This window comes from Eulemur rufifrons, chromosome 3 (genome assembly GCF_041146395.1).
Source record: "Eulemur rufifrons isolate Redbay chromosome 3, OSU_ERuf_1, whole genome shotgun sequence".
In the NCBI taxonomy this organism is placed as follows: Eukaryota; Metazoa; Chordata; class Mammalia; order Primates; family Lemuridae; genus Eulemur; species Eulemur rufifrons.
This window is the reverse complement of record NC_090985.1, coordinates 54,377,845-54,394,178: the sequence shown is the minus strand read 5'-3', so window position 1 is coordinate 54,394,178 and position 16,334 is coordinate 54,377,845. Positions and strand designations below refer to the sequence as shown.

Genomic DNA, 16,334 nt, shown 5'->3' with positions numbered 1-16,334 from the left:
TATTGCTTTAAACAGTAAATACAGTGTTCTCTTTAAGAAATGGTGCCAGAGGGACAGAATTTCTTAAAGCATTTTAGGGAGTTATTGATTAACTAAATAACCTACATATACTAGTGCACAAGATTCCAACTAATTAACAAGGTGCTTTCCAGTGAGTTTTTAGCTCCTCCATTTTTTTTTTTTTTTGGAAGTAAATGTGAAAAAATTAAATTAAGTACTCTAGCAACCAACAGTAACAGTCTTGTCCAACAGACAACAATAAATTCAACTCTGGAGCTAGAAAAAGAATGAAGTAGATCTAATATGAATTGATATAAAAAGGTCTCTGAGATAAATGAAGTGGGGTAAAAATATTTGTACAAAACTGTGGGCACAAAGTGTTCCCAATTGTGTTTTAAAAAGAAAAGTTTGCACACACCCACATATACACACACTAACACCTATGTTTATATATGCACACAAAATTTCCAAAAGGATCCATACAACACTACAGAGATTGATTCAGGAAGGATGTGAGAAATTTACTATCATATAGCCTTCTGTACTACTTGACTTTCTGTTTTGTTTTCCCATGTGCATGTATCCAGTTATGTACTGCCTTTTTAATTTAAAAATTGATCAAAACTATGTGCACATGTGGAAGTAACAATCATCGGGTGTTGGACAGGTGGGAGTTGGGAGGAGACGATGGGTAAACTCACACCTAACTGGTGCAATGTGCCCTGTCTGGGGGATGGGCACGCTTGTAGTTCTGACTGGGTGGTGCAAAGGCAATTTATGTAACCAAAGCGTTTGTACCCCTGTAATATTCTGAAATTTTTAAAAATCTAGTAAAAAATAATTTACACAAGACCAGAAATTAGTAAGCAAAGAAAATGTAAGGTAATTCTATTTTTCTGAAAACAAAACAAAACAAAAAACACGATCATTGTATTTGAAACTTAAGACAAAATGATATTTATCACCTGATTAATGAAAGCCTGTATTAGGCCTTCACAAGGATTTTTCCTGATAGGAAATTCTAACTACTTGTCAAAAATATTTTAAAATTAGGTACACTGAATAACAAAATAGTGAATAATGTCTTCATTATCAGTTCCTCACACAATTATTTCTTGCACTGAGCTTCAATAAAACTTGATAAGGTATTTTGATAGAAAGCATTGTAGCTGACATTTACCAAGGACTTAATGTGTTCCAGGCACTTTTCTAGGCATGTTGCTTGCACAATCTTATTAAATCTTCCTAACATCTCTATATTAGCCTGTATCTTATAGCTAAGGAGCCTGAGGGACAGAGAGGCTAAGTCAGTTGCTTCCCATCACACTGCTAGTAAGTGGAGGAGCCAGGACCCGAAGTTGGACTCGGGGCCTATGCACTTAATGATGAGGCAATGCTGCCTTAGCTATCCTGACTTCAGGTGGCCTAAGTCTATATGGGGATAACTCTTAAGAATGGATCAGATGTTTCTTACTGATAATTGAGAAATGCCGTCTAGCTCAGATGTTTTTTGGCAGTAGATGACTGACAGTCAATTGGACATTGGACAGTCTAGCAACCTCCTAGAAGACAGAATGGGCTCATTGAAATAAGGTCCTTTTATTTTAACTTAAAAAATCATTTTTGAATAAGTGATACATGCATATTACACACACAATGAAAATTAAAGCTCTCTGCCATCCAACCCTAAGCCAAGCCACCCACTTCTCTCAAAAGGCAACCACTTAAACATAAAAACAGCTTATTACTATTAATAGTTTCTTATATATACTAACATAACTGTTTTTTATATATGTGGATAACTACATATACTTTATACTGTTTTCAAAAATGAAAGCATACCACATACAGTGTGCTGTATCTTGCTTTCCCCCTTAAAAATATTTTTCAAGATTCTTCCATAATCGGTTACACTAAGAACTAATTGTTTTTATTGGCTGAATAATATTCCATTACATGGACATGTCCATGTCATACATTATTTAATCATTTCTTTATTAGTTGCTATGTTGAATGTCTTCAATATTTTGCTATTGTAAATAGAAAACTGCATCATTTCATATATCAATAGGATGAATAACAAGAAATGAGGTTCCTGAATCAAAAGGCATGTGCTTTAAAAATGTTGATGGATTCTGCCAAATAGTCCTCTAGAGGTGGTACCACTCTTCACTCCTCTACAAGGACGTTTATATTATACATTCTCAATGTATGAAAGTGGCAGTTTCCAACCATTGTCACCAAAATGTTTTTAAACTTTCTGGCCTTCACCATTCTGATAGAAGAAAATGGTATTTATTGGCAGTTATTTGCATTTCTCTTATTAGGAATGAGGCATTTTTCTTTTGTTGCTCATGCTTTCAGTGTCATCTCTAATAGTCCATTGCCAAATCCAAGATCATAAAGATGTACCCTATTTTTCTTCTAAGAGTTTGATAGTGTTAGCTCTTACATTTATGTCCTTACCCCATCTTGAGTTCATTTTTGTCAATGTTGTGTGGTAAGGGTCTAATCTTATTCTTTTGCATGTGGATACATATAGGTGTTCTTGCACCATTTGTCGAAACCACTATTTTTCCCTATTAAATGGCCTTGGAATCTTTGTTGAAAATCAGTTTTACATAAATGTATGTGTTTATTTCAGAACCCTCCATTCCATATTGATCTGTGTGTCTATCCTTATGCCAGTACTACTGTTTGGATTGCTGTTATCTTTGTAGTAAGTTTTTAACTTGGGAAGTATGAGTTTGCCAACTTTGTTATTCTTTTTCAATATTGTTTTGGCTCTTTGGGGACCCTTGTAATTCTATATGAATTTGAAGATGGGCTTTTCCATATCCATAAAGAAAGACAGGGAATGTATTGAAGCTATAGATTTATTTGAGAATTGCCATTTTAATAATATTAAGTTTTCTAGTCCATGTATATGGGATGTCTTTCCATTTATTAGGTCTTCTTTAATTTCTTTCAACAATGTTTTTTAGTTTTCAGTATACAAGTCTTGTTCCTCCTTACTTAGATTTACTTCTAAGTATTTTAGTCTTTTTGATGCTACTGTAAATAGAATTATTTTCTTAATTTCATTTTTGGATTATGGGTACCTTTTTGTAATGTGTCTATCTGTAGGATGCCTATTTGTAATGTGTATATCTGAAAAAAATCTCTTTCTAATCACACAAAAACACCTTGTGCTGGCACTGGCGATCTTTGGGAGTGTAACATCAGCTTGAAAGTGCCATAGAATTAGGGTCTCTATGTCTATCCTCGTGCCTGCTAGGCATTTGTTAAAGGCTGAATGAGTGGATGAGAAATTGCCAAGTGGTGAACTTGTTTGAGAGGGGAACAGAGGCAGCAGATGTAGATGGATTTTTAAGAAATTCAGTGATGAATGGAAGGCTTAAAAATGAATAAAAAAATAGAACATTTCCATGATAAACCTTACTAAACCATAAGAAAGACTCAATAATTTTGAAAGAATTGAAATCATACCAAGTATGTTCTCTCACCACAATGAAATTAAGTTAGAAATCAACAAAAGAAGGAAATTTGAGAAATTCACAAATACGTGGAAATTAAACAACATATTCCTAAACAGCAAATGAATCAAAGAAGAAATCATAAGAAAAACTGGAAAATAATTTGAGATAAATGAAAACTAAAATACAATATACCAAAATTTATGGGATAGGACTAGTGAAGTACTTAGCTATAAAAACTTATATTAGAAAAAAAACAAAGATATCAATCAATAACCTAAACTTCCACCTAATAAAACTGGGGGCAGGGGCTGAGGGAAGAAAGTAACACAAAGCAAGTGGAAGAAATGAAATATTCATAGTAAAGATTAACATGAAAGTTAATGGAATACAAAACAGAAAAACATTACAGAAAATTAATGAAACCTCAAGTTGGCTCTTTGCAAGAAACAATAAAATTGACAAGGCTTTAGACTGACCAAGAAAAAAGGGAGATAACTCAAATTACTAAAATTAGGAATAAAAGAGCTGATATCACTATCAATCTTACAGAAATGAAAAGAATTATTAGATTATAAGAGAATACTATGAACAACAAATTAGATGGCTTACATTAAATGGACAAATTTCTAGAAAGACATAATTAGCAAAACTGACTCAGGGAGAAATGGAAAATCTGGGTAGATAAATTAGAAGTAAAAAATTATTGTGAGTAATTTAAAATATTCCCACAAAGAAAAGGCCAGGCCCAAAGAAGAAAGAATTACCACAATCCTCTAAAAACTCCTCCAAAAATTAGAAAAGAACAGAACACTTCCCAACCATTATAAGAGGCCAGTATTGCCCTCAGTACCAAAGCAAGATAAGGACATCATAAGAGAAGAAAACTACAAAATAATACATTACCTATGAAGAACATAGACATAAAAATCTTCAACAAAATACCAACAGACCCACTCTAGTAACATATTATACATCATTCCTAAGTGTTATCTATCTTAGGAATGCAAGGTTAGTTTAACATAAATATTGAATAATGTAATCACTATATTAATAAAGTACAACAAGCACATCACTACAGAAGCAGAAAAAGCATTGGACAAAATCCAACATCCATTTATAAAACCCTCAAAAATTAGGAATAGCATGGTGCTTTCTAAATCTAAGAAAGGCCATCTACAAAACACCCACAGCTAATATCATATTTAATGGTGAAAGACTGAATGCTTTCTCTACATATCAGGAACAAAGCAATGATGTCTCCTCTCACAACTTCTATTGAATATGGTACTAGAAGTTCTAACCAAAGCAATTAGGCAAGAAAAATAAAAGTCATTTAGATTGCAAAGGAAAAATAAAGCTGTCTTTATTTACAGATGGGCATGATCTCATATATAGAAAATCTTAAGAAGTTTACTTAAAAACTCCTAGAATTTATGAAAGAGTCCAGTAAGATACAAAATCAATATTCAAAAATCAATTTTATTTATATACACTAGCAACAACAATCTAAAAGTAAGAAAATAATTCTATTCACAATAGCATCAAAAAATAAAATAAATATTATATGATTAAATATAATAAAAAAAGTACAAGATTGTACACTGAAATGTACAAAACATTGCTGAAAGTAATTAAAGATTTACATAAATGGAAAGACATCCTTTTATTCATGGAAGATTTAATACTATTGGTATTAATACAGTATGACAATATTTCCCATATTGATCTATGGATTTAATGTAATCTCTGTCAAAACCACGGCTGACATTCTTCCTTGGAGAAATTGACGAGTTAATTCTAAAATGTATATGGAATGCAAAGGACCCAAAATAGCTAAAACAATCTTGAAAAAGAACAAAGTGAGAAGATTCATACTTCCCAATTTCAAAAGTTATTCCAAAGTTATAGTAATCAAGACAGCATGGTACCAGTATAAGTTTAGGAATAGAATTGAGAGTTCAGAAACAAAACCTTATTTTTATGGTCAATTGATGTTTGATAAAGATGCCAAGACAATTCAACAGGAAAAAAAAAAAAAACATCTTTTCAATAAATGGTGCAGGGACAACTGGATAGCCACACATAAAAGGATGAATTTGGACCCCTTCCTCACACTAAACATGTAAATTAACCCAAACAGACCAAAGACCTAATATAAGAGATAACACAACAAAATTAATTTAAAAAACCGTAAGAGTAAATCTTCATCACTTTGGGTTAGGCAACAATTTCTTAGCTAGGACACAAAGAACAGAATGATAAAAATAAAAGCTAATAAATTTGACCTCATTGAAATTAAACTTTTTTTGCATGTTGGAAGACACAATTGAGACTCAGGAATTCTACTACTGATGTGTATACACAAGTGAAATGAAAACATGTCAACAAATAAAAGTTTAGTTTGTAACATTATTCATGATAACCACAAAGTAAGAATAATCCAAATGTCCATCAACTGACGAATGGATAAATTAAATATGATATATCTATACAATGGAGTGTTATTTGGCCATAAAAATGAATGAAGTACTAATGCATGCTACAACATGAATAAGCCTCAGAAACATTATGTTACATGAAAAAAGCCAGACTCCAAAGACCAAATATTATATGATTCCATTTATATGGAATGTCTATAAAAGACAAATCCATAAAGACAGATTGGTGGTTGCCGAGGGCTGCAAGTGGAAATGGGGAGTGACTACAGATAGGTAAGAGGTTTTTTATGGGCGTGATTGAAATATTCAAATATTAGATTTTGGTGATGGTTTTATAACTGTGTAAATATACCAACAGGTGAGCTGTGTACTTTTAAGAGGTGAATTTTATGCTATATAAGTTACATATTAAGAAAGCTTTTTTAAAAAAATGAGGCAAAGGGTAGCTTTAGAAGCAGGTATGGTATATAAGGAAACTTTTTTTTTTTTTTTTAAGGATGAGTGGGATTTATGTGGCTGATGTAGGTAGGGTATGAGGAAAGAAACTATAGTGGAGGAAGAGAGAGAATACAGCAGAGAGGAATAATAAGACTAGCAAGTCACAAACAACATAAACCAGACTATCAAAAGTAAATTTGGAGGAGAGGCATGGACAGGACCAAGGACCTCCTTCCTTCTACGGCAAGATAAGGAAAGGAGCTTAATATAGATTGAAGAGAAAATGGAAAGAAAAGTGAGTGTTCATATTTGATGGCCTATGATTTTCTGGGTCATGTAGAAGGCAAAGTAACTTGTTCAAGTGATGAATTTGATAATTTCAGGAGAATGATGACAGTTCAGACAACAAATGGAGAGAATAAAAAAGAAAACCTATTATATGAATAAAAGGATTTCAGAGACATTAGTGCTCAGCTGAGTTTAAATCAAAATATGTAAGGCACTCAATCAAGGTTATACATTTTTCTCCAGCAGCTCTAGCCTTCCATGAAATACAAGCAGAAAAAACTCATGGATTAAGTACCTGTAAATCCATATGTGAACTGAATGCAGGTTCTGCTAAGGTTGGATGTAAAAATGCAGATCTAATAAGGTATAAAAACTCAAACACTATTTGGATATGCTTATCACAAACTAAATAGTAAATTTTGAGAAAATGTAAAACATATCTTAAAAAAGAATTTCAATTTAGTTAATCAGGATGAGACTTAAGTCATTGAAATTCAATTTATAAAACGTACTGAGCCTCTTATAGAACTTAAAAAGTGGTGCTAAACATGGTAATACTTCCTTATTAAATGGAATTCTCAGCAATAACTAGGAGCCACTTACCATATGTCTTACTCAGTTCCAGATGCTATAATAAAGTACCATAGATAGCGTAGCTTATAAACAACAGAAATTTATTCTCACAGCTCTGAAAACTAGAAGTCAGAGACAGGTTATCAGCATGGTCAGTTTCTGGTGAGGACACCTTTCTGGGTTGCAAAATGACGTCTTTTCTTTGTATCATCACACAGCAGAAAGCAGAGAGCTCTCTGGGGTCCCTTTTATAAGGGCACTGATTGCATTCATGAGGGCTCTATCCTCATGACCTACTTACCTTCCAAAGATCTCACGTAATACTATCATATTGCAGTTAGGATTTAAACATACGAATTTTTGAACATATGAATTGGGGGAACACAAACACTCCATCCATTCATGGTCTACCAAATAAGTCCTTAGGAGGTACAGAAGGAACTCTGTAGCAGTTCTTTCTGAAGCCACACTCCTGAAAACATGGATGATTGCTGGATATGCATATTTCTGGGCCCCTGTCCCATAAACACAGTGAATTAAGACACTCTGAGGGTGCAGCCCAGACATTCTGTAATTAACCAGGTATAAAAGGGATGTTGATGTTAGAATGGTGAAGTTCATCCAACCTAGTAAGAATTTAATCAACCAATTAAAAAAACAATTAAAAACTTGTATGTGGCAGTAGGTATAACCTTTAGTAGTTTGGCAAAAGCTTAATATTAAGTTCCTGATTTTCTGGACTCCATTATTTGGAATAGGATTTCTTCAGTGTCCTAAGTAATTAAAACCTTTTCTTCAAGTACATTAATATACTGTTGATTCCAAGAAAAAAGAGTTTATTTATTTAATGCGTGGAAAAACTAAAAGAGGCATAAACAGAAGTGAAAGGAAGAGAATAACAAGAATAACCAGATTTCATAGGAAACAAAATCGGGTAATAAATGTCAAAACTCTTTGCTCTTTCTCTGCCTATGTTCTTTGTCATTAAAAGAACTAAGGGCACATTAAAGTCCTTCCTTAATTACCTTGCCTTACAGGACTGGATTCCTGGAATGTCAAACACTAACATCAGTTCATAATGCCAAAACGCACTTAAAATGTGACTATTAATTCTTTATTTTAATTATGATTGCAGTATTATGTTAAAAAAAATCTCCCCCTTCCTCACAAAAAAAAAAAAAAAAAAAAAAAAGAAATACAAACTGCAAAAGTTTTCTGTGATTGTGCCTCTTTCCTTCCCCCGGCAACACACACGCAAACTTTTTGGCACTATTATTTGCAAACCCCTGCTAGACTCCCGAATTCCACGCACCTCCAGCAAAGCCCCCCTCAGCCACTTTTATCCCCGACTCAGCCCCAGGGCCCCTGTGGCTGGGCGCCCTTTCTTTCCCCCAGCGGTCCTGAAGGTCTGGTCGGTCCCGGACGGGGCGGGGCGGGGCAGGGCGGGGCAGGCCTGCTCCACTGGGGCCGGAAAGGTGGGGGGGAGCGGATAGAACCGGTCCACTTTGCTTGACAGTCGCCAGCTTTCCCACCATGAGTCGGCTCCAGAAAGAATATGCTTAATTTCAAAGCTAAGCTCCGTCTGACTTGTCTTTTGGAAGCAACAAGAAAAACTTTTCAAAAACTTTGTCCAGCTTCTGCTCCCCCGACGCATAGTTTCCGGATGGTCCGCCCCTGGGCCAAGAGAGGGACGCCCCTTCCCCCGCCTCCTGTGAGGCGCGGGGAGCCACCTCCCCCGGGTCGGGTCGAACTGGCGGGCGGGTGGGCCGGGAAGCTTCTTGTGGCCGCCGCCGCGTAAACCGTCGACCTCCTCGGCCCCCGCCCCGTGGGCTGCCCCGCGGCAGCATGGACTACCTGACCACCTTCACGGGGAAGAGCGGGCGTCTTCTGCGGGGCACAGCCAACCGCCTGTGGGGATTCGGGGGTGGCGGCGAAGCCCGGCAGGTGCGCTTCGAGGATTACCTGAGGGAGCCCGCCCAGGGGGACCCCGGGTGCGGGTCACCGCCCCACCGGCCCCCGGCGCCGTCCAGCCCGGAGGGACCTGGTGAGCCCACCCTTCTTTCGCCTCCTGCGCGGCCGACCCGGGCTGAGGGCTGGGGGGAGGCGGCGGCCGTGGCGCTGCGTGGGGCTGCGTGGCTCGGCGTTGGCAGGTGTGCCTGGGCCGGGGACCGGGCGACACGGCCGGGTGGCGGCGGGTCGGGGTGAGGAAGGAAGGACTCGTTCGGCTCTGGGCAAGGAAGACTTTGAACTGCGTGGTAGCTCTTCCTGCTCTGTTCTTCCTGCTTTTCTCCCCTAGACTCGATTTCATTTACCCCGCCAAGTACTTAAAGGGTATGATCCATTATTATTTTTTTTCCTCCCACGGGGAGGTGAATATTGAACCAATTATGACGTCCGTGTTTTCAGTCTTTGAGAAATTAAGAACACCGTGCCTGCTTTGGTTTTGGTTTGGGTCAGTCTTTTTATTTCATATTTGCCAACTGTGAGGGTTCACTTCCTAACTTAAATAAAAAGTCAAATACTACTTTGAGAAAGACACTGCTTCACTTCCACTGGAACCTAGTTGGTTTTTGCATTATGTACTTTGAAAGGCTGCATGTTGTTTTAAGGTGGCAGAACCTAGAAACTTTTTCTCAGTTCCTGTTTATACTGAGTGTTGTGTTAGTTTTCTTTTCACAGTGGCTTTGTAGTATTCTTTAAAATAACCCGTCATAATGGCATGATACTGATACCTTTCGGAATTTTTTAAGACTCTGCTGAGCAGGTGTTAGCATAATGCATATGTTAACTTTTCCAGTGTCCTTGGCTTCCTTTAACTTAATAGGTAGCAGACCTCCTAGTCATATATATTTTACTTTGTTTGTATTAGCTGTTTTAGTATGTGTTTGGGGGTACATGAGCATTAGAGAGTTTAGAAAATGGAAATAAACACAAAATGTATAAAATTGAGCCGTAATTTCATGTCCCGCCAGTCATTTTAAAACAGCAAAACAGGACATCTATTGATCTTTGTGTGTAGGTATGTAATTTAAGCTTTGAAAAAACTTGAATATTAAAATCTCATTTTAGCATGGCCTCTTAATAATTTTTCCTCAGTTTACATGAAATAGCTTCTATCTTCAGAATTCGTGTTTATGGGATTAGGAAATGAAAAGAGGAAGGGGGTACTTTTTGTTTCTGCTGTGAAGGACATTAATGAGATGCAGAATCCTCGTAAAAGTAGGATCAGGGATGAGGAATGGAACTTTAAAGTGTTTGAATCAAGGATTGTTTAAATGAGTTTTCAGTTGCGTAGTTGGAAACATTTGGTATGTGACCAGCCTCTAGATAGTTGGAGAATTCAGAAATATGTGAGGTAACTTAAATAGGAAGGAATAAAATTAATATTTTAATGAATATGCCTAAACATATACATCTTTTTCATTCACCTGTAGTCCCAGCTACTTGAGAGGCTGAGGCAGGAGGATCCTTTGAGCCCAGGAGTTTAAATCCAGTCTGGGTAATGTAGTGAGACCTGTCTCTTAAAACAACAAACAAACAAAAAACCCCAGAAGCATGTATGGAGCACACAGCTATATCTGACACTTCCCTTCAGATTTGTAGCTTCAAAAGCTATACAAATTCCTCTTCTATGGAAGCTGCCTTATGAATCCATTGCATATTCTTTAATATTCATGGTGCCCCTGTATCTCTGATAGGTTAGAGAGGCCTTGTGATGTCCCAGTATGACCAGAGTCAAGTGGGCAAGTACATCCTAGCATTAACTTCCTGAATGAATTAGGACAAGTTACTTAATCTCTTTGGGCCTATATATTTTTGGATGTAGATGAGGTTGGATTTGATAAAATCAGAGATTCTCAATTCTAGAGCATTTTCATTTGGAGTGGAACTAGTGAAAATAATGGGTGACGAAGCCAAAAAAAAGGAGGTAAAAACATTGTAAATCTATGAAGTTATGATACAGAGCACTGAAGGCATTTCAAGAAATAAGTGCCCTAGCAATCATTTGATCACCCCCTGCCATTGTTAGGATAAGTACTACTTCCTAAATTTTCTTGACTTTTGAGAGGAAGCGTGTGTGTGTGTGTGTGTGTGTGTGCGTGCGTGCGCGCGCGCGCGCGCGCGCGCGCTACTTGGCCTTTGTTTAAAATGTGAACCCTGTTTTTTGCAGCTGCTTATCAGATGGATTTTGGCTATAGGGTTGTTCTTTGCATTTGTGTCCTTCAGAATGAGTATCTGTCAGTCTGTTTGAAGGATTTCCTCTGCCCTTTCTGCTTGTGACTGTCCTTATTTTAGCTTTTTATAATAGCTGCTTAAGTTTCCTGCTGTTTATTATACTTTCTTCAATTTTGTAAAAAGTCCTGTGTATTGCAGCAGTATTTCTTGTACAGACACTTCCACACTTGCAGATTGACTGCATTCCAGGAAACTGTTTATAATCTTGCCCCTCACCATATCATGTTCAGTAATGATGTTGATAAAATAGTTTTACCATTGGCAGGTTAAGGACAGACCAGACAAAACTTCTGTCAAATGTTTCTGATTGTACTCCTCCTATAAACAAATCACTTACTGGACTGTTAGTGTTTCTCCTACCTTTACTTTTTTCCAAGGTGACTGCTTTTGCTCTTACCAGCTTTTGGTGTTTGATGGCTCCAACATTATAGCCCTCTCAGGAAAACCATAACTGAGATTTAGAATATTAAGGACTGTATCAGACCATTGATCTAGTTAATAACAATTACAAAGGAAACATCTTAGGATACAGTGCTTGTTCTTGCTTAAAGGGTACATTATTGATTTGATTAAAACATTTTTTTTTTTTTTTGCATTTTAAATTTACCTCTTGTGTGGGTATATGACCATAACCCATATTGTATAGCTTTTGAAAATATTCACTTTACTATATTATATAGTAATTAATAGATATAGATATTTATCAGACTCTCAACTTACTGTAATATAATCATGGAATAGTTTTTATCATAAACTGTCCTGTTATATCAACCTTATTTTCCCACTAGGCGACAGTATCCTTTAAACACAGCTCTGCCCTATTTAAATTTTCTTTTTTTTTTTTTTTCTTTTAAGATAGGGTCTTGCTCTGTCACCCAGGGGGCTAGAAGGGCTAGAGTGTAGTGGTGTCATCATAGCTCACTGCAACATCAAACTCCTGGGCTCAAGCAATCTTCTTGCCTTAGCCTCCCTAGTAGCGGGACTATAGGTGCACACCAGCCACCATGCTCAGCTAATTTTTTTATTTTTTTGTAGAGACGGGTCTCCCTTGCTCAGGCTGCCCTTGAACTCCTAGCCTCAAGTAATCCTCCTGTCTCGGCCTCCCAAAGTGCTGTGATTACAGGTGTGAGTCACTGCACCCAGCCTTAAATTTTCTTTTCAATTTCTTTTAGCAATTAAAACAGTATCTGTCAGTTACTTAAGACTCAGTCCTTCCATTTTAAAATTTCAACCTCATGTTTAATTTAAAGCTCCACCTATCTCCCTACCCCTAATTCCCATGCCAGATTAGGTTTGGAGTAGAGGAGAGGTGTGGTCTGGCTTTCACAAATTCCCTCCTACTCCTTCCTGATACATAACTGCTTTGACATTGGGCTGTGAGAAAAGATAGAAGCAGGGGTCCACTTTTCCATCTTAATCCTCCTTCTTTGCCCCATGGTGAGAGGATGATAATGGTGGATAGCAGTAGTGGAAGTAGTGATGGAACCAATTCTGCTAAAATAGCTACTGCTATATAGAAGTGCTGACATTAGTAGCCAGCAGTTCTTTCAAGTTTGAATGTGCACCATTATTAGCTTCTTTTAATACCAGTCATAGACCTTAGTTGCAAATTGTAGAACTGGGCACCTAAAACCATTCTGTTTCATAGCATATATATTAGTGAGTGTGTGTGTGTGTGTGTGTGTGTGTGTGTATAAATACAGTTTATGAAAAATGAAATAAAGTGGGAACATTATCACCTGAATTATTTTATATTTCAAGGAAAAACTATTAGTAATAATATTTCTTAAATTGAATGGTTGTCTCTGATACTTCCATTTTATAATTTTGATTTTTAAATGTTAAGGTTTCTTTTTACCTGGGTATCTTTGCCTGTCTTTCAGCTTGCTAAAATATTCATTGAATTATTTAATAATTGTGACTGTGAGGGCATACAGAGCTGAATTATAAATAAAAGGTTCACATAGCCTTCAAGGAGCTTATATTCTAGGACCAAAACAAGAAATTGTATTTTCTTGACTTGAGGCTTTAAATCACAAGCTCATTAAAACAAATTCTGGGACAGAATATCACTTTAGGGTTATACCGGGAAAATCCTATCTGATGAATGTATGTACCTGAAGGAGAAGAGTTCAAAAGCCTGAGATTGATATTCTTGTTACTGGTTCACATTTTCTTTTTAAAAATAGAATCTTGCTATGTTGCCTAGGTTGAGCTCAAATTCCTGGGCTCAAAGTGGTCTTCCTGCCTCAGCCTCTTGAGTAGCTGGGCTACAGGCATGTGCTACCATGCCCAACTCACTGGTTCACTTTTACTGTTTAATTTTTAAAAATTTTTTGTAGAGATGGGTCTTGCTGTATTGCCCAGGCTTATCTGGAACTCCTGGTCTCAACAGATCCTCCTACCTCAGCCTCCCAAAGTGTTGGAATTACAGGCATGAGCCACCACGCCCTTCCAAAGAGCATATACACTTTTGATAATCATGGAAAATAAGCAAACCAAGACATGGAATAATAACATCCAACACTTACATAGTGCTTGCTGTGTCTTAAGTACTAGTTAACCCTCAGGAAGAAGTCTATGAGGTTATCAGTAATAGCATTTTCATTACGTACGAAGATGCTGAGGTCCATAAAGGATCCTGTCTAGTTGTCAAAATAGGCATTGAACAAGACACTTATAACTGTGATGAGTGTTATGGTCTGGAAGTAAACTATGTTATGGGAGTGTATAACAGGTATTCCTAACCTAATCTGGGGGCGTGTCAAAAAAATCATATTTTCCTTGGGCTAGGGTAATGGCTGTGTCAGTAAGTGAGATGATGATAATGATGACAATTTTCATGGTAATAATATCAGTAGTGATACTGCTTGATTATCCCTTCTGAAAATCCAAACTCTGTAATGCTCCAAAATCCAAAACTTTTTGAGGGCTGACATGCTGCTCAAAGGAAATGCTCAGATTTGGGCTTTTTGGATTTGGGATGCCCAACAGGTAATGCACATATTCCAAAATCCAACAAAATCTGAAATCCTAAACACTCTGTTTCTAAGCATTTTGGATAAGGGATACTCAACCTGTAACAAGAACAATAGCTATCATGGGGCGGGCACTGAGCAATAAATGAAATTAAATAAAATACTGTTTTATTTAATTCTAATAACCCTATGATATAGCCACTATTATTCCATTTTCATTATGAGGAATCTGCTACAAAGAAAGAAATGAGAGATGCGGAAATCATGTGGGTATTAATCTCAATATTTCCAAGAGTTAAAGCCCTGTGAGTTAGGGAAAAAAATGTGAGGATGGAGAATTCTATCACGTAAGGTAGTAAAGTTAAATTAGGGTTATAAAGGATAGGATGGATTGTCATTGAAGATTCTTTAGAGTTAGATGCTAAAATGACAGAGCTGAAAGTAAAAAAATCCAACGAGGGTGTGAGAAAAGTTAGATGTACTTTAGGTTGGAAATTGCTGGTTCAGATTATCTGAAGAGTTAAATAATGGATTATTTTGAACCCAGGAAAGATCAAGTGCCCCTAATGGACTTGTAGTACCAACTGGCATAGTAACTGTTTAAAACAACAAGAAAACAAACAAAAAAAAACCCTCAGTGTTGCTTGGAAGATAACCCTAGATGGCTGTAGTCTTAGTTTCTTTTATAAAGAAGGGTAGGAGGGAGAAGATAATCTCTGCTTGATAAACGACCTCATTCTGCTCTGACTAGTAACCCCAACTAGTTTGAGTTCATAATAATGTTTACTTAGTTCAGTGGTTCTCAGGCACAAGGGAGATTTGCCTGTTTTAAAATTGCTGCTCATCTCACAGGATAGCTGACATGAAGTCGTTTGTATTATCTGTGTTCTAGGACAAGACTCTAAGTAGCTGAGGTTACAATAAGGCCATGATTTTCAGATTTTAGCATGCAACAAATCATGAACTGAAGGGCTCATTAAAAAACCATTTTTGGACCTCTTCCCCAGAGTTTCTGATTCTGTGTATCTAGGTTGGGCCTGAGAATTTGCATTTTTAACAAGTTCTCAAGTAAGGCTTTTGCTGCTGGTCTGGGAACCACACTTTCCCTTGTGGTTAGAAGTAAATATAGAAATGATGAAATTTATTAAATGCTTATATTAAATGCTTAATACTTAATATTTCATATTAAGTTTAGGAATAATCAGTATATTTGTTCGTTAAAGTATTTGTTGTATTTTAGAGAATTAGGCCTATAAAATGCATACAAATTAGCCTTGTGAGTGTAATTTAAAATGCCCACTTGTGTAATGGTTTTTTGACTTGGATTTTAAGTTGAAAGGCTCTAGAATTTGGCTAAGTTTAGAAGCTATTAGAATGTTTGTGAAAACTTAACATTTATATTTAAAACTTTATTGTAATTTATTTATTAGGTTTAAATTCTTAGAAAAGTTTACTTACTAGAGGTAATTAGAGTGCTTAAAATAGAATGTAACAAATTTATAAATGCGGTTTAGTACAGTAAGTCCTCACTTGACATTATCCATAGGTTTTTGGGAACTGCAGCTTTAAGCAAAATGATGTCTAATGAAAGCAGTTTTACCATATGCTAACTGATATAAACAAGAGTTAAGTTCAGTTCCTACCTCAGATTTCTGGTCACAAGAACATCACCAAATATCTAAATAAAGACCCAAGACACTTCTAATATTAAACATTGAAATAAACATGTACTATCATACATTTAAGAAAGATTAATAAAAACAAGTGAGGTAATTATTTACTCAATTATTCCAGTTCAGGGTCGTGGGCGGCCTGAGCCTATTATGGCAGCTCATGACACAGGGCGGGAAGCAGCCCAGGAAAAGATACCATTCCATCACAGGGTGCACTCACACCTTCACACT

The 16,334-nt window shown here is 36.6% G+C and overlaps 1 protein-coding gene across 3 annotated transcripts in view; it reads left to right on the top strand.

The window, feature by feature from the left end:
* Positions 1 to 16,334, top strand: part of OXR1 (oxidation resistance 1) — a 282,111-nt gene that overhangs the window by 187,720 nt on the left and 78,057 nt on the right. The window contains exon 1 of one of the 3 annotated variants that reach the window (XM_069465435.1): positions 8,880 to 9,260. The exons of 1 other annotated variant lie outside the window; for it this stretch is intronic. In XM_069465435.1, the coding sequence (XP_069321536.1) occupies positions 9,062 to 9,260 (199 nt within the window). In that variant the 5' untranslated portion in view covers positions 8,880 to 9,061. Of the gene's footprint in view, positions 1 to 8,879; positions 9,261 to 16,334 lie in introns of those variants that run through there. One more of the 3 variants, XM_069465434.1, reaches the window with a different exon arrangement.